The following is a 22073-nucleotide window of genomic DNA, read 5'->3' on the forward strand; positions in this document are numbered from 1 at the left end:
TAACCAGGCATTTTTTGTCAGCATAAGCAGCAGCTGCTGCAAAGTTAGTATTTTGAATTTGGGGGCCACCAGAGAGGTGTTCAGAATGGATAGATCCAGGATGGGGTGCCAAGTGCCCTCTTTTCTGGGAAAAAGGAATAGTCTGGAATAAAAGCTTTTGCTTGTTTGATCTGGAGGGACAGGTTCTATTGTCCCCTGGGATATGAGAGTTTGGACTTGTTTCAATGCCGCTGCCCACTGATTTGAGGTAAGTGTGGGTACCTTCTTAGAATTGGGAGTTTGTTGAAAGAAAATCTGTATCCCTGAAAAATGATCTTTAAGATCCATTGGCCCTTTGTTACTGAAAGCCAATTTTCTTTGCAGAGGGAGAGCCTTCCTCCTAGCTTTTGGTGAGTGAAAGGAGGGCAGGGGGAGAGAGGGAGTCATTGAGAGTTTTTGCTTGGAACTCCCTGCCTTTGGGGCGGAGGTGGCCCACTGTTTGGTTCTTTGTTGTCCTTGGGATAGGGGCCTGGATGGTCTGTCCCTGCGGGGCTTACCTTGCTCCTGTCTGCTAGGTGCAGGAAAGGACCAGTGCTTAGAGGGAAAAACCTTGCTGAACCTAGGAGGATGAACCTAAAATAAATCTTTTACTGTTTGAATAGATTTTGCTTTGTCTTCCATCTTTTTAAGCACCTATTTTGCTTTTCCTCCAAATAAGCAGTCCTTATCCAAAGGTGCATCAATTAATTTAGACTTGACATGATCAGGGAGAGGTTGTTCCTTCAACCATGCATGTCTCCTAATGACATATCCTGACACTGCTGCCCTGCTTGAGGCTTCTAGGTTGTCATAGCCACAGGGTAATGAGTGTTTGGACACCTGACAAGTAGAGTGCAGTAAATCTGCTAACTCTTTCGAATTGGCACAGTCAGGAAAGGTTGAAACCTTTTGCTTTAATAGTTCCAACATTTGTTGTTATTTTAACATATGGAACTGACAGTTGAGTGCTCTGATAGCTAAGGTTGCAGAGGTGTATACTTGCTTACCCCATCTGTCCAGAGCTCTAGAATGCTTGTCAGAAGGAATAAGATTTATTTGCAGAACTAGCATTGGCTCCTTTTGGTCCCTGTGTAATGACCTCCCGATCTGCAGCAGGATTTCTGTACAGGTATTTGTGAGAATCCTGTACTCTGTAATACCTGTCAGGTTTACTGGGAGCAGGTGGGAGGGTGTTGGGGGCCAAGCTTGATTCATGGAAAACATCATCCACCACTTCTAAGATAGGGGGATGGCCAGGGGTCTGTGCTGAGGAAGATCTAGAAACTCTTAGTCTTTTCTTAGACTGGGGGAAGTCCTGAGATTCCCAGGGGAAATGTTCCCGGAGGGTGTGAAAGGTTTTCCCAAAGGAAAGGTCTTCTGTGGGGAGGAAGAAGGGGCAGATTCCTCTGCATCTGAATCCTCATAAGCAGTCAGAGGTTGTTGTTCCTCTTCAAAATCTGAATAACCAGATTCCTCAGAATCCTGTTCTGTCATTATTTCAGGAGAAGGGTGTATTTTCCTTTTAGAAGTTGTGGCCTAACTACCCCTGATAAGGGAGATAAAGATCCTCTGGCATTTTAAGCATTTGGGCTTGGTGTGGTGAAGCAAGAGTAAGATGGTGGCTAGTGGTAGATTTTCTAGGAGTGGCCTGGATTCTAGGCCTAAGAGTATCCATCGGTCTGAGAGAAACAGTAGTCGGATAAGAAGATGTCGTTTTTTTGTCTAGAATCGGTAGTGCAAAAGGCCTCCTCGGAAGCCGGTGCCTGCGTCGTGGCTCCAGACCCAAGCGAGGCAGAGACAACCAAAGGCTCAGAAGACTAAGAAGATTTCTGCAGCATACCGGACTCTGGAAGGGTCTTGGTAGAGGCCTGCGTAGGTATCGTATCGGGCTTCAAGGGCTGCGAAAGCACCTCACTGGATTCCGAAGAACTGATGACCTGCTTAGCGGTAGCGTCGTCGGAACCTTAGCCTTGTGTGGACTGTCCCTATCTTTATCTCTACATTTTTTCGGTATGTCTACGGATTGTTGGCTGATGGATGCCATTTTGGAATGCAAAGACGGAAGGTGAAAATACCTGTCTACAATAAGAGCTCTACGACAAATGGTTCTCATGTTAAAGAAGGCACAGAATCAGCAATGGGGGATGTCGGGGTCTGAGCCTAAACAAGTGATGCAGTATGAAAGGAAGTCTCGGTGTGAGATCTGCTTTCCACAGGCGAGATAATTGTTAACTTTTTCGGATATCGGTTAGTGCAAGAAAAAAGGATCCCCAACGGGGTACTTAGCTTTAGACGTTTTCAGCTGTAATTCGAACTTTGGTAGCGACCGACCGGCACACTTGCAAACTGCTTCTGGTATGGGCTCCACAGCAAGAAAGACTGATGTAATGGGGTTGGCTGCCTTGCTTTATAGCACTGATGACCTGACATCAGTCGGCAAGTGGCAGTAGCCAACGCAGAAAAACGCCGACTCTGGTATTTGGGCCGGCCGAGGGCTACCACAGCAAGGATAACCCACAGGTGATGACTGCAACAGTGAAACATGAAGAACATCACTATCTCTTATGGCAACTATAAATTGGTTGTATGGCGGTTGATGTCTGGCTTCATAGGAAAAGAGCAAATGAATAATCCTTATCTTCTTCTTTCAGCTTTTTCCGGTTAGGGGTCACCACAGTGGATCATCTGTCTGCTCATGACTGGCAGTGGAGTTTTATGGCGTCAAGTTGCCAGCCCAGCGCCCAACCTTACACAGAAGGCACACACACACACCTAGGGCCAATTTAGAGTGCCCAATCCACCTACTGCATGTCTTTGGGATGTGGGAGGAAACCGGAGCACCCGGAGGAAACTCACGCCACCACAGGGAGGACATGCAGACTCCGCACAGAAGGCACCCCAGCCGAGAATCGAACTGGAGAACCTCTTGCTGTGAGGTGATAACGCTAACCACTGTACCACCATGGCTGCCCTAAATTAATAATCCTTATGGTGATCATAAATTGACTCTAAGCTATTTAATATAGATCTTCATAGAAAAACAGACAATTCTGCACAGCATGTCTAGGCAAAAAAATGGTGAAATATACAAAAACAAGATTTGTAGAACATGAAAATAGTTGCAACAACTTCAAGACTTTTACAATAAGACCTTTCATCTTAAAATACAGTCTTCATCAGACTCTGAGAGCTAATATAATTATTTTGGTGTTTTTTTTTATTTATCTTTGTTTCCATTACTGGTAACTAGTGCATTTTTTTAAGATGTCATAATGCCAGTGTCAAAACAGTCCAAAAAGCAAATAATGGTGGGAGACAAACTGCAGTTGTGCCAAAGTAATCTATAACAGCAAAGAAGAAGAATTGGGGCTTAGATTGGAGTAGTAGTTCAAATGATTTGTTTTGCTGTAAGAAGTCTGCATAGCTGCAAAAAATTAAAGCATAATTTAGTGAAGGAAAGTAACCTGTTTGAGAGGCACAAAAGACAATACTAACGTAAAAGCAGACAGAAATTACTGATCACTGAAGAATTTTCAATACTTACCTTTCATGCTAGTACTATACAGTGTCATTGAGCCTCTGGCAAAACATGTTTAACACACAGATATGACTGCATATTACTAACATAGTTTTTGATTGCCACCAAGCTCAACATATGAGACCTAACTCCATTATTTTCAGTATATGGAGTTCCATTCATATCAAGATTCAAATGGCATATTATCCTATTACTTATCTGATTTTGATGATTAAAAAGATAAAAGACCTAAACAACAACTCATACATGGACTTACTCAAAGTCCTGTCACTATACTTGGTATACTATAGACTACTAAGAGGTGACAAACATCAACAAAGGGATCCGCCAACCGATTACTGATGGATTTACTGCACATCAGCAAATCAAACGGCATCAGAAATACTCAGCCTAGGGAATGCAAACCTTTTCTACAACATCAGCAGAATGGTTTGGGGGGCCAGGTATATCTCACAGACAATACCGATTCTGTGGAACAGACTCTCCATCCACAAAAAACAAAGTTTATCTCTGTCCATGTTCAAGCACAACTTAGATCTATGGATGGGAAACAGAAACTTTCCCACATCACTGCCACCTGTACAAGTAATGGGACAGGAGCAACACCTAAATGCTTTATCCCATGCATGTGTGTCCTCAAATTTTCTATTGTATGATTCCAATTATTCTCATTAGGGGTAACCTATACAAACATCGGCCAATCTATAACCAAATGGGATAGGTTATTTTGATCACAAAAAGGAAAATTGAGAAGACTTAAAAGGGCCTGCAAGGGCAGCTAGCATAGTACTTACCTATGAACCTATGAATCTATGACACACTAGGTCCTGCTAAGCAGAGCCCAGCTTCAGATTAACTGAGGAAGAAAAATTTCCACAGAAAGAAAGATGGCATATTCAATCCTTCTGTATTACTGACTAATGTAACATTTAAATATTGCAGAAAAATTATATTCAAAGGATTATGCATGTTTACCTGTAAGATGCTCTAGTGGATTAAAGCAGCCTTCTTCATTGCTAGCAAAGAAGCGATCACAGTCCAGAAAATACGGCCATGCCATTTCAATTCCCTCAAATGCATGAAGGCAACTTTTTTTCAGTCTCTCACAAACAGAAGTGCAAGGCTTTAGGAGTTTGTTATTCTCACATTTTGGAGCAAGTATTGAGCAACCCAAAAGTCTCAGGTCAGGATTACATTCGCCCTTAAGTAAGGTCTCAATGACGCTTAACAGGACATACTCAGAACTCAGTTCAGCTTCATCTCTGTTCCTCTGTTCCAGTAAATTAGGGAACAATGTCTTTGCATAAGGAAGGTCATCACAGTAGCCCAGATCAATACTCGTGCATGTGGCTTCATGAAAAAAAAAATAAATATCAGTTATGCTAGCAACTGCCTTCACATACATTTACAGCTTAAAATCTGTAAGTTTTAGCAAAGAGATGAGCAGTATCAAATTTTCCAAAGGCTCTGTTTCTTGCATTTGTTTAAGTATTGTTATATATTTCCTTATTCAGAACTGACAATCTTGATTAAAAGTTAATTATAAAACACCAAGCAAATAAAAAAAAAACAAAAAAAAAACTTTTGCTGTATATACCAAAGTTCAGCACCATACCACAGGCAGACAATATCCACTAGTGTACTGCAAAAACACTGTTGTGTACTGTAGTGACTCTGATCAGGTAATAGAAGAAACGTTTATGTTGAAATGTGACTTGGTAACACTAAAGACTGGTTCACAGTAGGATCAAGAACAGTAAAAATCTGAAGAAACTACGATACTAATTAAAAAAAATGCACAGAAAATTTTAAGATGTATACAGGTACATCAAAATGGAGATAATACACATTATTGATCTGTTCATGAAGATACCGCCACATTGGCACCAATTTTCTGTGTATGTACATCAAGGCAAAATAAAGAAGAAGCAAAAACCTGGCACTGGGAGAAAAGAAGCACTGAAGGAGTACAAAAGGGACAGTAAGAAAACAATACTATGCCAAACAAGTCTCCCATTTTCCTTATACCAATAAACTTAAGTTTTGTGTTCTCATTCTAATCAGTAAGATTCCCATACACCTGTTTCAATAAAACACTTGAATTTTCATACTTCAAAACATATGAACTGTTCTAGAACATACCCTATTAACTCACCACCTTTTGGATTAAGACACATTTTACCATACTATTCTTTAGAAATCCCTTTTAAAATACAGGTTAATAATGTGCTCAAACCAAAAGTGAAGCATGAACAATTCATAACTTTTGAAAAAGTATTTCCTTAGATATAAAAGAGTAATGTGGAAAATGTAGGATATATGAAGTTTTATGCAAAGAAAAAGCTGCCAGGACCACCATGTCAGCAAATTGCAGGAGGGTGTGGCATAAAGGTTATGGTCTTCTTCATTCAGAGATTTATATAATGGGTTTGATTTTGACCTTGGTTTATTGGCTAGGCTTAAAATGGCCACTGATGGCAGGTAGCTTAGTATTCACCTATGAATTTGCACCCTGACACACATGCCGTGCTAACTAATGTAATGAACCTCAAGGATGTCACAACATAAATAAATTCATCTCCTGAGTACTGGCAAAGTACAGTTGTGCAAGTAAACTTACCATAACAGTAGATGTCCGAACGACCATTGCTGCAATAACTTTGGCTATAAGGCTACAACAGCTGGCCAGTTTTCAAAGCTTCAGGGTGCCTTCTACACACCCAAATAGAGCAGGCTGAGCCCTGAAAGGACAATGTTAAGAACAACAAAAAAGTATTCACACCCTGGCATAAATAACACACAAAGAACAAGGAGTATGTTGGGAGGGAAGGAGTGGCTAATGCAGCTATGACCATTCAAACATCTACTAAGTTTACTAACACAACTGTACTATGTTCACCATATTGATCATTGCTGCAGTAGCCTTAACTAAATGGGTAGACTACCCTAGCTTACTATATTTGGGAGTTGGAAGGGGAAGGGTCCATGAATCCCTGGACAATGGTCCTAGCAAAGTCTAATCTAGACACAGAGAGGGAATCCAGCTTGGAATGCCCTGTAAATATGTGTATAGACGACTAAGTTGCTCTTGCTGGAATACTTTCAGAGTGGCCTTGACCCTGCATGGAATAGATTTGTTCTGGTGATTACAACAAAAGGTAACAGCCTTGGAGAAACATTTAAAACTACTCTGTTTTGACAAGGGTTGTGCCTTCCTCTTACATTCACAAGAAATGAACAACTGATTCAAAGATGTGAAAGATTTAATTCTGTCAAGATAGCACCTGAGTTGTCTAAGGACATGCAAGGTATGGAGTGTCCTTCCTCCCTCATTCTGATATTCAGGAAAGAAAATGGGGATATGGATACTTTAGGTTAAGATAACAATTCAGGCATAAAGGAAAGATTAGCTCTGAAAGAAACCATGTGTCTATGGAAAATGAGCTAGGGTTGATGCAAAATAAGAGCTTGCAACTCAGATACTCTTCTTGCAGTGGTCAGCAATCATTAAACAGTTTTCCATGTTAATAACCTCAAGTCAGTCAGATTATCTGGTTCAAACGGAACAAGTAGTGCTAGCTTCTCCAACACAAAATTAAGATCCCAAGGAGGGGCCACTGGTTTTCCTGGAGACCTCTCATGCAAAATCCCTTTCAAAAACACTTTGATATGGGAATACATTGAAAGAGGAGGATCCATGGGCAGACATGCTGAAAAGGCCTATAAATGAAAGGGACAATGTATTGCTAAATCTCCCCTCACTTTGGTCTCCAGTTCCAGAAAGTCACCATCTTCCTTCAGTGTGCTCATTTCATCCACCCCGACTATGCTACTGCAGGAGCTCTGCCATAACGTAGAACTCTCAAACATTTTCAGGGAGAATACTGTTATTGTGCATTAGCCTGCTCAACTCTTGACATTTTCACTGAGAATATTGTCATTACACAATATAAACAAGTTTAACAGGATGAGCCTTGCTGTGTATTCAATGTAATTAGATAAATACACGTCTGCCCTGTACTGGAAAATGGCTGTGACATTCCCCCCAAACCAGCAGTCCTTGTATTCTACAGACAACTTACACAGGTCACTGCCCCTCCTACTGACTAACAGATTACAATGAATATGCCAGTTACTTAGTCTCCCTAGAGTCCTGGTTTCTGACTTCTGGAAATGAAAGAAAACATGTTCTACTTTGTGCCTCCTTGTTAATTGCCCTGTATCAGCTATAAACTGATTGCTCTCTGTAATAATTGACCTGAGGGTGGGAGGGTCACTGTAGTTGAATGTATTGCTAAATCTCTCCTCACTTTGGTCTCTACATCCACTCAGTCACCATTTCTCTTCACAGTGAAAGTATGTGTCATGTATTATTACATTTCTACGTATTAGAACACTTGAGTAGAACAATGAGAAGACCTCCATATTATGTTGCCTTTGTACTGATTTCATTCAAGTCAGAAATAGCTTTATTTATGTTAGGCCTGTGCCCTTTAACAAGTATGTATGTAATTTCATTTGCTGGTATTATGGTATATATAACATTCTTTGATATACTGGTTAATCCAATGAATCTTTACTAAATGATGGTATTATCTTGTGTGTATCAGTGTAATGGTACGTTCTAATAATTTACTCTGTACAGCTCTATATACTGTATTACTGTGGTTTCTCTACCAATATACCTCCTGCTAAATCTATTTTGACCATACATTCATAAACTTTCTTATTACCTTTCTACACTTACAATACCCCATATTCTTTTGCTTTGAGTCACCGTGCTCCTTCCTCTACCTTTAGGAATAAGTATTAATTTTATTACCTCCATATAATATCAGTGTTTAGCAGTTTTTCTCTTTTCTTTCCTTTCAGAGCCTGTGGTCACTTCACCAACCACTGACTCCGATACCGCAGGAGGTCTGCCACAAGGCCCAACTCTCAAACATTTTCACTGTGAATATTGTCATTGTACAATGTAAGCATGTTTAACATAAAGAGTCTTGTGTATTAATTACAACTAGTCGAATACTTGCCTGCCTTGTGCTGGAAAGTGGCTGTGAAATTCTTCCCAAGCCAGTAGTCCTTGCATTCAAAGAACCACTTAATAAATAGGTCACTGTCCTTTCCCTTGACCAATAGATTACACTGTGAATGCCAGTTACTTAGTCTCCATAGTTTCCTAGTTTCTGCATTCAGCAAATGAAAGAAAATCTGTTCTGCTTTTTGCTTCCTTGGTAATGGCCCTTTATCAGCTATAAACCAATTTCTCTCTTTAACAACTGAACTAAGTGTGGGAGGGACACTGTACTAGAATGCATTGCTAAATTTCTCCACACTTTGGTTTCTACATCCACTCAGTCGCCATCTTCCTTCATAGTGCAGGTATGCGTCATGCATTATTACATTTCTATTTGTTCTAAGACTGTGTAGAATGATGAAAAGACAGTGGTAGTGTGTAGTATTTGTATAGATTTCATTCAAGTCTGATAAGCTTTATTTATGTTGAGCCTGTGCCATTTAACAACTGTGTATGTAATTTAAGTTGCAAATGTTATGGTATTTGCATGTTAACTGACAGTGATATATTGTGTCTATCAGTATAGTGCTATGTTCTGATAATTTGCTCTCTCTATACACTGTATTACTGTGGTTTCTCTCAGTATACTCCCTGCTAAACCTATTTTGACATTATGTCCATAACTTTTGTTCTCTTTCTACCCTTACAGTATCCCACATTCTCTTGCTTACACTAATCATGCTTCTTCCTCCGTTTTTAGGAATATGTGTTGAATTTATTGTCTCCGTATACTATTACAGTTTAGTAGAATGTTTCCCCCTCCTTTCCTTTCAGAGCTTCTGATCATTTCATTTCATTTCATCCACCCTAACTCCAGTACTGCAGGAGCCTTGCCACAAGGCCCAACTCCTGAACATTTCCATTGACAATATTGTCATTGTGCAATGTAACGAAATTTAACAAGAGGAGTCTTGCTGTATATTAACTATAACTTAGTCAAATAAGTGCCTTCCCCTATGCTGGAAGGTGACTGTGACATTCCCCCTAAAAAAATAGTCCTTGCACTCTAACGGCCACTTAGTAAGAAGGACAGTGTCCTTTCTCTTGACCAATAGATCGCATTGTATACGCCAGTTACTTAGTCTCCCTAGTTACCTGTTTTCTGCATTCAGTAAATGAAAGAAAACCTGTTCTTCTTTGTGCCTCCTTGTTAATTGCCCTGTATCAGCTATAAATTGTTTGCTCTCTGTAATAACTGACCTGAGGGTGAGAGGGTCACTGTAGTAGAATGTATTGCTAAATCTCTCCACTCAGTCACCATCTTCCTTCATAGTGCAGGTATGTGTCATGTGTTATTAAATTTCTAGTTATTCTAAAACTGTGTAGAATAATGAAAAGACCTTCGTACTGTGTTGCTTTTATATCTATTTAATTCAAATCAGATACGCTTTATTTATGATGAGCCTTTACACTTTAACAAGTATGTGTGCAATTTCATACTACCTGCTAAATCTATTTTTATCTTACATTTATAAACTTTCTTATTACCTTTCTATTCTTACAATGCCCCATATTATTTTGCTTTGTCTCACTGTGCTCCTTCCTCCACCTTTAGGAATAAATATTAACTTTATTACCTCCATATAATATCACAATTTAGTAGAGTTTTTCTCTTTTCTTTCCTTTCAGAGCCTGTGGTCATTCCATCAACCACTGACTCCGATACTGCAGGAGCTCTGCCATTAGGCCCAACTTTCAAACCTTTTCACTAAGAATACTGTCATTGTACAATGTAAGCAAGTTTTAACATGAATAGCCTTTCTGTTTATTCATTGTAGCATGATAAATACAAATTTGCCCTGTGATGGAAAGTACTGTGACCTTCCGTCTAATCCAGTAGCTCTTGCATTCTAAGGACCACGTAGTAAGTAGGCCAGTGTCCATTCTACTGACCAATAGATTGCATTGTATACACCAGTTACTTAGTCTCCCTAGTTTCCTGGTTTCCTGGTTTCTACATTTAGTAAATGAAAGAAAAACCTGTACTGTGCCTCCTTGTTAATTGTTCTGTATCAGCTATAAACTGATTGCTCTCTGGAATAATTGATCTGAAGGTACTGGTCCACAGGTACTGTGTCAGACTCTCTCAGTGACCATCTTCCAATCTATAGAACCAGACATCTCACACATCCTCTCAAACAGCATATTTACAAAACAAAATGCAACCTGTCCAAGTTTAGCCCAGAAACATTCATTACTAACTTATTATCCATTAAATGGAGCATCCTAAAAATACTCCCCTTCGAGGATGATGTAACTGAATTTGATCCATTAAATATCCTAGACAGTCTTGCACTCCCCTAAAAGGAAGGGGCTAAAAACAAATAGTGCAATTTGGCTATTCAAAAAGAGTTGAAGGCTAATGCAATACAGATAAAAATTGAGGAAAGCATTACAAAAATATAAAGCACCACAGTATCATCAAAACATCAGAATGCTACATAACCATACTAAAAAACAAATAAATGCAGACAAAAAACTTTACTATAACATTTTTTCAGAACAATATCAAACACAACTCTAAAAAATCATGGTCAGCCATTAAAGAAATCTTACATCCTGACCAAAATTTCAACCCTAACCCCTTTCCAAATAATTCATCATTCAAAATTGCTATAGAATTCAACTCTTATTTCATAGATGGTATAAGGTCCCTACTGACGGATCCCCCAACATCTAATCCCAACCCTGCCCAACAGTCACATATCACCACATCCACTTTCACCTTCAACCTGTGCCCACATCCTATATAAAACTTAAACTTAAAAAAACTCAACCCATGTTCTACTTCAGCTGATGACCTTCCCAACAAGTACCACAAAATGGCACCCAGTCTTTATAAATAAGTAAATCCAGGAATCTCATGTTCCCTCTCTCTGGAAAAAAAAACACACATTATCCCTCTACATAAATGAGGACATTCAAAAAACATCACTAACTTTTAACCTATAGCAATCTTATCCCCCCTCTCCAAAATTTATTTTATTTATTTATTTTATTTTACATTTGTTGACCGGGATAGTCCAACTGGATTAATGTCCATTTTCAGTGGAGGCCCGGGGAGAAAAGCTCCAAGGTAAACAGATAAGTAATAACAAAGAAGGCATATTAGCAAGGTAGACAGATAAGTAATAACAAAGAAGACATATTACAGATGAGATATTTACAAATAACATAAGCAGACATGAAAGAGACAATACCACAAGTTCAAGTTTCCCCTGGTAACAGTCAGGGGAAAAAAATAGCAATAATTTGATTAATAGATTATATACACTCATGGTGAGAGTTAGCCAGGCTTGTTACAGTGGCAAAGCCAGTTTAGTGCCAGATGTTGTTTGAGTTTAGCTTTGAACTGGGATAGGGAGGAGAGCAAAGTAATATTAGCTGGAGGGAGGATCCATGCTTTGCCTGCAGAGTTTGCAAAGAGGGAGTCACCGGCTACATTGTTAATTTTAATTGTCTTAATTTGTAGTCTGTTTGAGGATCGGAGCAGACTTGGATTGCTGTGGGAGGGGGTGTGATCATATTTTTAAGAGCTGGTGTGTTATCTGGATAATAGAGGATTTTATTCCTGGATAATAGAGGATTTTATTAGCCATAATCAAAAGGTTATATCGGATTAGACTGGGAAGTTCTAGCCACCCAAGCTGTTAAAGGTTAATGCAATGGTGTGTTCTAAAAGGTAGGCCAGTGGCAAACCTGGCAATGTGGTTGTAACAGATTGAGAGTCTATTAAGTACAGTTTTATTTAGATTAGATAGAAGGGGGGATGCATATAAAAGTTTTGAAAGCAGGTGGGAGCGAGCTATAGCAACCATAGCCGGAGGAGGTAGGAAGGTTTTTATTCTATACAGTGACCCTAGTTTTTTATTGATGGTTTTGATCGTTTGTTTTACATGAAGGTCATATTTTAGGCTATTATCAATTACTACTCCTAACAGTTTTGTAAAGGAGTCGGGGGGGATTATTGTGCCATCTTTTGCATTTATGGTGAAGGTAAAGGGTGTGGACCTTTGTGCTGAAGAGAATAACAGCATTTTAGTTATTTGGGGATTTAGCAACAATAGACGTTCAGAGAGCTAGGTTTCTATAGTATTAAAGGTGGATTGGGTAACAGACCTTAATTCTGAGGGAGATGTTGCTGAGCAAATCAGGGTGGAATCATCAGCGTATTGGATACAGCTGACATTCGGGATGACTGTATATAGGTTGTTTATAAAGATGGAAAACAGTAGGGGTCCTAATATGGAGCCTTGTGGCACTCCAAGGGTGTTAGGTAATAGGTTGGAGAGCTTGTTCTGCCAGCGGACAGCCTGCTGCCTCCAACTGAGGTAAGATTTAAACCATTGAATGGCACTGGTATTTAGACAGAAAGATTGCAGGGTGTGAATCAATAGTTGGTGATCCACCATGTCAAATGCCTTTGAGAGATCCAAGAAGAGGGATGAGGATATTTGATTATTGTTATGATTATTATTAATGGTATTGGTGAACACTAGTAGGGCTGTGGTTGTGCTGTGGTGTGGACGGAAGCCATGTTGGGTATCGGCCATGAGGTGATTCTGAATTAAGTGGTGCATGAGTTGTTTGTGTATACATTTTTCCATAATCTTAGCAAGTGGAGAAAGTATAGCTATTGGTCTGTAATTGGAGAATTCATTGGAGGAACCTCCTTTATGTAGTGGGATTACATAGGATGTTTTCCAAATGGTGGGAATTTTTGCCTCTGCTATGGTGCGGTTAATTAGTATAGATACTGGATAGGCTATGGCATCAGCTGATTTTTTAAGGTACTCAGCAGGGAGTTGATCAGCTGAGAGTGTGGTGGGTTTTAATTTTTTGAGCAAGATACGGATAAGTGATGTAGACACTGGTTGGAAGCTGAAAGAGAGTAGGTTTATAGGGGTGGTACTATCAGGGTCAGGGGAGCTGGGAGGTAGTTGGCTAGCTAGGGCTTGAATTGTCTCTGTAAAGAAATGGTTAAAACTGTTGAGACAGCCTTAGGAGATTTATCAATGGTAGCGATGAGGATAGGGGTAGGCATTTTTCCAGGATGGAGTAGATTATTCAGACCTGCTCAAAACTGCTGAGGATTGTTCTGGATTGCTGGCTGTAAATTACAGTAGTATTGTTTTTTGTCTTGTAGAATGGATTTTTTAGTCTCATTCCTAGCTTGCCTGTATTTAACATGATTGTAGGGGTCTTTAGTGGAGCGCCATAGAGCCCAGATTTTGTTTCTGCTGGAATTTTTAGTCTAGATTCTTTAGACAGCCATGGGGCAGTTTTTGCTGTTGTTCGCTTAGAACGGGCAGGTGCATGCAAGTCAAGGATATCAAGAAATCTATTGTTAAAATATGCAACTGCCTCTTCCAAGGGGAGGTGTTTTAACATAGACCAGTTACAGGAGTTAAGTTCCTGTTTGAATTTGACAGGGTCAAAGTTTACTTTGTTTCTGACTTTTCTAAGTAAGGATTGATGAGGAATAATTACTTTTTGCTTAACTATATAAGTAAGAAGGTGATCACTCAGATCATCGGGGAGGGTACCAGCAGTGTACAGTTGGGGGTTACTATTTACAAGTACCCAGTCTAGTATGCTTTCTTTATGTTTGGGATTATCTAGCCTGGTTGGGGTGGTTATGATTTGAGTAAATGCATGCAGGTTGATGTGGGTGGTAGGGGATTCTGAGGAAAGTACAGTTTTGTACCTACCATAAATGTAGATGTTCGAGTGTACACCCTGCTGCAGTCATCACACTTGGGTTATCTTGTTGTCAGGCGGTCCCGCAGTTGGCCTGAATTCCAAAGTCTTGGTCCGGCGTCGGTTGCTGTCGCTTCTTCCCTGACGTCAGTGCGCCAGGGGTATATATGATGCATCCGACGCCATTTTCTTCAGTTTTTCTTGCCCCAGATGTCAGGTGCCCCCAAAAAGGTGGTCAGTAATTAGTACCAATCTAATAAATTTAGCACAAACACAACATCCCTCCAGCTATAAGCAAATACATCAGAAAGGTATTGTAAAGATTTAGTTAGTTAGTCAGAGGGGATGGCGGGAGGGTAACCTGGACTGCAGCAGGGTGTACACTCGAACATCTACATTTATGGTAGGTACAAAACTGTACTATGTTCATCGTGTTACCCTGCTACAGTCATCACACTTGGGTAGAATCCCAAAGCTAAGGATGGGAGGAGGAGTCAAAGAGGGTTAGAGGAGGCTAGGAGTCCCTGCAGAACTGCAGTGGTGAAGCCAGCTCTAGTCTTAGAGTAAAGTGGTAAGTGGTAGTGTTTGGTGAAGGTGTGTACTGAACTCCAAGTTGCAGCTTCCAAAATATCCTTGGTTGGCACCCCCCTGAGGAAGGCTGTAGATGTAGCTGCTGCCCTGGTAGAGTGGGGCCTTATGGTAGCAGGAACTGGTTTTCCATGATGGGTATAGCAAAAACGAATGCAATGTCCTATTCATTTGGAAATGGTCTGTTTTGATATAGCCTTCCCTTGTGAAGCTGCAGCATAGGATACAAAGAGCTGGTCAGATTTTCTGAAAACCTTAGTTTTATCCAAGTAGTAACGAAGTTGTCTGTGAATGTCCAAGGAATGCAGGAGTTTTTCTCCTTTGTTCTGTGGATTTGGAAAGAAGGTGGGTAAGTGAATGGTTTGATTTAAAGCCACACTGGATACCACCTTAAGCATGAAGGAAGGATTAGTTCGTAGAGAAACTCTGTCTTGATGGAAAATGAGGAAAGGCTCCACTGCCATTAGTGCCCGAAGCTCTGAGACTCTTCTGGCTGAAGTTATTGCTAGCAGCAGGGCAGTCTTCCATGATATAAACTTTAGATCAGCAGAGAAAGCTGGTTCAAAGGGATGTAGCGTAAGTTTTTCCAGAACAACGTTGAGGTCCCAGGTTGGTGTAGGTGCTCTATTGGGGGGGGCCTAATGGTTTTTGCCCCTCTGAGGAACTGCCTTAGAAGTGGATGTGAAAATAAGGGTGGATCCGTGTTGTAGTGGGTTGAAATAGCTGAGGCGTGGATTTTAATGGATGAAAAAGAAAGTCCTTTGTGCAACATTCTCAGTTAAATACTGTAGAATCTGAGGCATGTGAGGCTGAAGGGTAATTTGGCCTTTAGCTTGGTTCCAGGCACAAAACCTTTTCCATTTGTCCGAGTAGGCCTTCCTGGTGCTGGGCCTTCTAGCTTCCAGAATAACATCCATAACTGCTTGAGGAAGAGGAGCTGGCTGGATGCTTACTGATTTGCCATGCAGCCAAATTTAAGGTTTTGAGCTGGCTGTGTAGAATCTGATTGTCTTACTGTGTGAGCAAGTGGGCAATTTGTGGTAAAATCCAAGGTGGGCCCTGGGCCATATTCCTTAATAGTGGGTACCAGTGCTGGCGTGGCCAATCTGGGGCTATGAGTATCATTCGTGGTCTCTCCTTTCTGACTTTCAGAAGCACCTTTGAGAGAAGGGGCAATGGAGGGAAGGCATATACTGTCAGGTTTTTCCAACTGAATGAGAGTGCGTCCACTTTCCAAGCTTGATGGTGAAGTGTCCTTGTACAAAATTTTGTTAGCTGATAGTTTTGGGGGCTGGCAAACAGGTCTATGTCTGGGTGGCCCCATCTTTGAGTTATCATTGCAAATACTTGTGGATCCAGTTTCCACTCGTGGGGATCCATGATGTTTCTGCTGAGGTCGTCTGCCAATGTGTTCTTTTTTCCTGGCAGGAATTGAGCTTGTAGCTGAACTTGGTAAGCCAGTGCTGTGTTCCACAAGGTCACTGCTTGCCTGCATAGACGGTAGGAGTGTGTACCCCCTTGTTTGTTTATGTACCACATTACTGTGGTGTTGTCCGTCCTTACTGTAAGCTGTCCTGGATGTAAGAGGTTCTTGAAGGCTGTCAGAGCATTCTGTACAGCTAGCATCTCTTTTTGATTGATGTGCAGATTCCTTTGATCTGCAGTCCATATGCCTTGAATGCACTGTCCTGCCATGTTTGCCCCCCCAGGCATAGTCCGATGCATCTGTTGTCATAGTTTGCCTGGCTGGGGGCAAGGTGAAAGGCTGACCCTTGTTGAGGTGACATGCCTGTGACCACCATAGAAACTCTTGTTGAAGGCAGGGAATGAGAGATATCATTGTGTCCAAGCTGTGGCTGTGTTGAGACCATACACCTTTTAGGTACCACTGTAATTTCCTCATATGCAGCTTTGCAAATGGTATTAGTAGTATGCAAGATGCCATGAAGCCCAAGGCCTGCAGAATTTTTTTTGCAGGGAGTTGGGTCTTTGTTGCCATTGGTTTGAAATACTGAGTCAGTTGTAGTTGTTTGTCTGGTGTCAGATAAGCCTTCTGGGCCGTTGTATTCAAGCTGGCACCCAGGAATGTCATATTTTGTGAGGGTACTAGCTTTGATTTCTTTCCGTTTACTGTGTACCCTAGGCAACTTAGAAGATGTTTTACAAAAGCCAGATGTTGTAAGAGGATGTCCTTGCTTTCTGCTTGGATGAGGCAGTCATCCAGGTATGGGTATATTTGAATTCCTCTTTGTCTGCAGTATGCAATTACTGGTGCCAGGCATTTTGTGAAAACCCTGGGCGCAGTGGATAAGCCAAAGGGCAGTGCAGAGAATTGGTAATGGGTTGAACCTGCAATGAAACGGAGGTATCTTCTGCAATTTTGTCTGATAGGGACATGCAGGTATGCCTCTTTGAGGACCAACGTTACTAGCCATGCTTTCTTGCCCAACATGGGAAGAAGCTGCTGTAGTGTTAGCATCTTGAATTTGGGTACTTGTAAGAAGTTGTTTAGAATTGAAAGGTCCAGAATTGGTCTCCAGGCATTGTCCTTTCTGGGGACTAGAAAGAGTCTTGAGTAAAATCCTTGGCCTTGCTCCCATGTAGGTACCAGTTGAATGGCTCTTATGTCCATGAGAGCTGTAATTTGTTTTTGTGCCTCTGCCCATTGATTTTGTGGCAGGTTTGGCATTCCTCTTTTCGTTGGGAAGGTGTGGAAATGGAATCTGTATCCTTGTGAAATTATGTCTAGGACCCATTTGTCCTTTGTGATGATGTGCCAGTTGTCTGAAAAAAGTGCTAATTTTCCTCCCAAGGGAGCTGCCAAGAGAGTCTTGCTTGGCCATATGAGGTTTAAGTCATTGAGTTTGCCTTCTAGTAGTTTGGGGCCTGTCTTCTCCTCCCTTCTGTGCTGCAGTGACCCATTGTTGAGGTTTGTAGTGGGTTTGTGGTTGTCCTCCACCTCTTGGGTGTCTGTATTTACTCCTCTGTGGTCTGTCAGTAGCTGGAAAGGACCAATTTTTTGTTGGCCAATTTCTGCTGAAGCGAGGGGGCTGAACCTGTAGAAAATCTTTGACCGTCTGCATAGATTTTGCTTTATCCTCCATTTTCTTTAAGACTTCTTCTGCTTTAACTCCAAATAGGACATCCTGCTGTAAGGGGGCATCTAGAAGCTTTGCTTTAACATGATCAGGCAGAGTTTGTTCCTTTAACCAAGCATGCCTACGTATAACAGACCCAGTAACAGCTGCTCTACAGGAAGCCTCGAAAGAATCAAATCCACATTGTAAAGTATGTTTGCCCACCTGTTCAGCTGCATGCAACAGATCATGCATTTCTTTCAATTCAGATTGTTGAGGGAGTGTGCTCATTTTTTGTCTTATTTGAGACATTAGAAATTGCTGGTATTTTAGCATGTGAAATTGACAATTTAGTGCTCTCATAGCTAGAGTGGCTGAGGTGTAAACCCTTTTCCCCCACCTGTGTAGTGCTCTGGAGTCCCTTTCAGAGGGTACAGGATTTTTCGCCATAGAAGCCTTAGCCCCTTTTGGACCCTGGGAGATAGTTTCTGGGTCAGCAACAGGGCTTTTATAAAGGAATTTGTGGGAGTCAGGCACTCTATAATATCTGTCTGGTTTGGCTGGAGCAGGAGGCTGAGAATCTGGATTTAAACTAGATTCTAAGTAAACATCATCCACAATGTCTAAAACAGGGGGGATAGCAAGAGGTCTGTGCTGGGAGAGTAAAAGGAATTCTCTGTGCCTTTTCTTTGAGTCAGAGTAGTCCTGACCTTCCCAGTGAAAATGTTCCCTCATAGTGTGTAAAGTTTCCTCAAAGGAATAGTCTTCAGGGGGAGAAGCTGAGGGAATGGAATCCTCAGCATCAGAATCTTCATAAGGTGGAAAGGAGTAATCTTGGTCCTCAGAGGAGCCTGAGGAAATAGACACTAGATCAGAGGAGGCATAATCTTTCTCTTGTCTAGGCCTTTTTTCGGGGCGGGGGGGGGGGGTTGGGAACCTCTGATTAAAGAGATCAAATCTTCAGCCATTTTAAGCATCTGTTTCTTAGGCATGGGGCCTTGAACTGGAGACTGAAGTGCAGTCTTTTTTGGTTTAATAGGAGTCTTGAGCTTAGGATAAGTTTTTATAGTGAGCGTCGTCAGTCTTAAGACACCTTCAGAAACCGAAGGTGTTTCTGCAGCACCGACATCTCTTTCTGCAATGTCGTTGGTAGGGGCTAAAGAAAATGGCTGCGTCGGCCTAGCACTCTCCGCCAAAAGCTCCGAAGTGGTCTCGGGTTCCAATTCTGTGGTAGCCAGGGGCTGCGTAGGAGCCTCACTGAAAACCGGTGAACCGGAGTCCGGCCCAGCCGAGGCCTCGGAGTCTGGCTTGGGTCTAGGCTGCCTGTCCTTATCCTTGCATTTTTTGTGCACGCCGGTATTCGGTTGCTCCTACAGCATAGTATAGTTAAATTTTCTACTGAAGTAGTGTCGTGCGAAATCAAAGCGTCTTTTTATAGTACGCTTATTGAACCTAGCACAAAAGCGACAAACAGTGATGTCGTGGTCTGGGCCTAGGCAAGGTATACAATAAGAATGAAAATCCTTATGAGGTATTTGCTTCCCACAAGAAATACAATTGTTAACTTTTTCTGACATCGGTCTGAGGCAAGAAAAGTTTCCCCAACGGGGTACTTAGCTTTATTGAAGACTTCGGATCTGAAATTCGACTTCGAAAATCTCAGGAGTCGGCCGACCGGCACTTGCGAACTGCTTCAGCTTCGGGCACCGCGCGGCAAGAAAGACTGAAGAAAATGGCGTCAGATGCATCATATATACCCCTGGCGCACTGACGTCAGGGAAGAAGCGACAGCAACCGACGCCGGTCCAAGACTTTGGAATTCAGGCTGACTGCGGGACCGCCTGATGACAAGGTAACACAAGTGTGATGACTGCAGCAGGGTAACACGATGAACATCAGGTGGCCCAGTCTATATTAAAGTCACCAAGTAATAGGGTTTCTTGAGCGTAATGACATGAAATTCAGTGTAGGGTATCTTTGAGTGTGGCTATATTATTACCCAGGGGAATATACACACAGATAATGTTGATGCATTTACTTTTATTAATTTGCAATTTAGTGGCCAGGATTTCTGAGTTATTAATTTGAGGTGGTTGATTAACATTTATGGTCACATTGAATGCAAATTTATAGAGTATAGCTACCCCACCCCCCTTCCTGGAAGCACGGTCTAGCCTGTGAATGTTATACCCAGATGGTAACACTTCATTATCAGTTGTGGTAGGTTTTAACCAGGTCTATGATAGACAGAGAATCTCAGGGGAGTGGACAGCCAGGAGTGCATGCAATTCATGTACCTTGTTATTGATGTTTCTAATATTGAGATGACAGGTCAGGAGAGAGTTGGTAGGTCTACTAATTGTAGTTTTGTGGCTTAGGTGGCAGATAGAGGGGGGATATATATATATCAGAGGTGGATGGGCCAGGGTTGGGATGAATGTCACCACCAAGTATAAGACTAGGGCTATACTTAGTGATAATTTCAGGAATTTGTTTAAAAGTTTGTAATATTGTTTGGCTCTATAGCTTGTGTGTCTGGGGTTTGCATGCTGAAAGAGTGAGCAAGGCTTAGAGTTGGACCCATATTGATTAGTATGGCTACAGGTGGGCTGTTTTACATCTGGTGTGATAGTATGGCCATTTGGGTACTGATAATCAATAAGCATCTGGTTTTCATACAAGGTCATTACTTAAGTAGCCAGCAGTATGGGTATTAGAGAATAGTGTAACATTATGAGAGAAGGAGTGTGTTTAGGAGCAAAGATGGCAAATACAAAGACAATTACAGCATACAATAGTTCCATCAGAGTTTAAGTCTTGGCCTAAATAAAGTCCAAATCTTAGTTACAAATATATGCAGAGATAAGTCACAAACAGTACAGTAAAAAGAACAATATTAAGTCATGGCATTACAATATAAAAAAATATGTTACATTATAAAGGAGAGTTTAGCTGTGGTAACAAAGGTATGCTTTACACAAAACATCAAGCAGTAAAGAGCAGTAGTAATTAAACAAGGTAGTTGTCAACTGAATAAGACATTTGAGTTTCAGACTTCATATCCTCCAGAAAACGCAAGGCAACACAAAACCTTTTACTGTAGCAACTTTCCAACTTCATAAGAACACATGGCAATTCTAATATTGTATAAGGCAAAATAATTTTCCCTAGCAGCAAAGCGTTCAAAAAATGTAAATGCCTTGATTGTAAACCATAATAGCTGTATGTATATGTCTCATGAAAGGTAACCAGAAATAGTATTAGGTCACCTAATTTAGGTGAACAATACAAAGTTATAAATCATGTCCCAAAAAGAATGATGCCATGACCATATTATAACAATAATGGGAAAAATCATTGGGGTGTGAAAAGTGTCCAATGAATCTCCTGGAAATAAAGATGAAACCCAGACCGCTAGGCCTCAACAAAAGTTTAACAAGATATAACCAAATAAAGGCAAATGCAATCAGCCTAAAATATCCAATGCTGGTTAATAACTATCATGGTGAAATTGCTGATTACACTAATAAATATCAGCCAATAATAGGGCATAGATAAGTTCCGAATATGAGAAACACAAAATGATATAGCGTCCCACAATACCTGTTAATAATCCAAAACAACACAATAAATGTCCAGTGCTGATTAATGACTGTTTTTGCTTCAATTTACTGGTTGTACTAAAACATACCAGCCGATAGTAAGACATAGAAAAGTTTGATTGCCGAAGAAACAAAAAATTATTAGCATCTGACAGTACCTGTAAATAATCCAAAGGAACACAACTGGAAGTCGCCACTCAGTCACCATAAGATAATACCATCAGCAACCCAAGCTGTAAAAATTCCACTGAAAAAAAAATAACCAAAAAAGGGCAGAAGTCACTGTAGTCCAAACTTCAGGGACTATTCAAATAGAAAATCCAATGGCCGATTTTAGTCGCTGCCACTGGTTCCGTTGTCTCCTCGTGAATCTGCTTCTGAACTAAGCCCAAAGATGGAACTGTGTCTTCCAACCTTCAATCAGCTCGACGTTCGTTGCTACTTCTACAAATGTAGTTTATCGCCGTAAGTGT

General features: G+C 41.0%; 1 protein-coding gene across 1 annotated transcript in view; it reads right to left on the minus strand.

The window, feature by feature from the left end:
- The window catches only part of CPZ (carboxypeptidase Z), a 1352173-nt gene that overhangs the window by 644340 nt on the left and 685760 nt on the right, over window positions 1-22073 (minus strand). The window contains exon 3 of the mRNA XM_044067099.1: window positions 4532-4906. Coding sequence (XP_043923034.1) covers window positions 4532-4616 — 85 coding nt within the window. The 5' untranslated portion in view covers window positions 4617-4906. The remainder of the gene's footprint in view (window positions 1-4531; window positions 4907-22073) is intronic.

This window comes from Protopterus annectens, chromosome 3.part1 (assembly GCF_019279795.1).
Source record: "Protopterus annectens isolate FY-2018-M chromosome 3.part1, PAN1.0, whole genome shotgun sequence".
Taxonomy (NCBI): Eukaryota; Metazoa; Chordata; order Ceratodontiformes; family Protopteridae; genus Protopterus; species Protopterus annectens.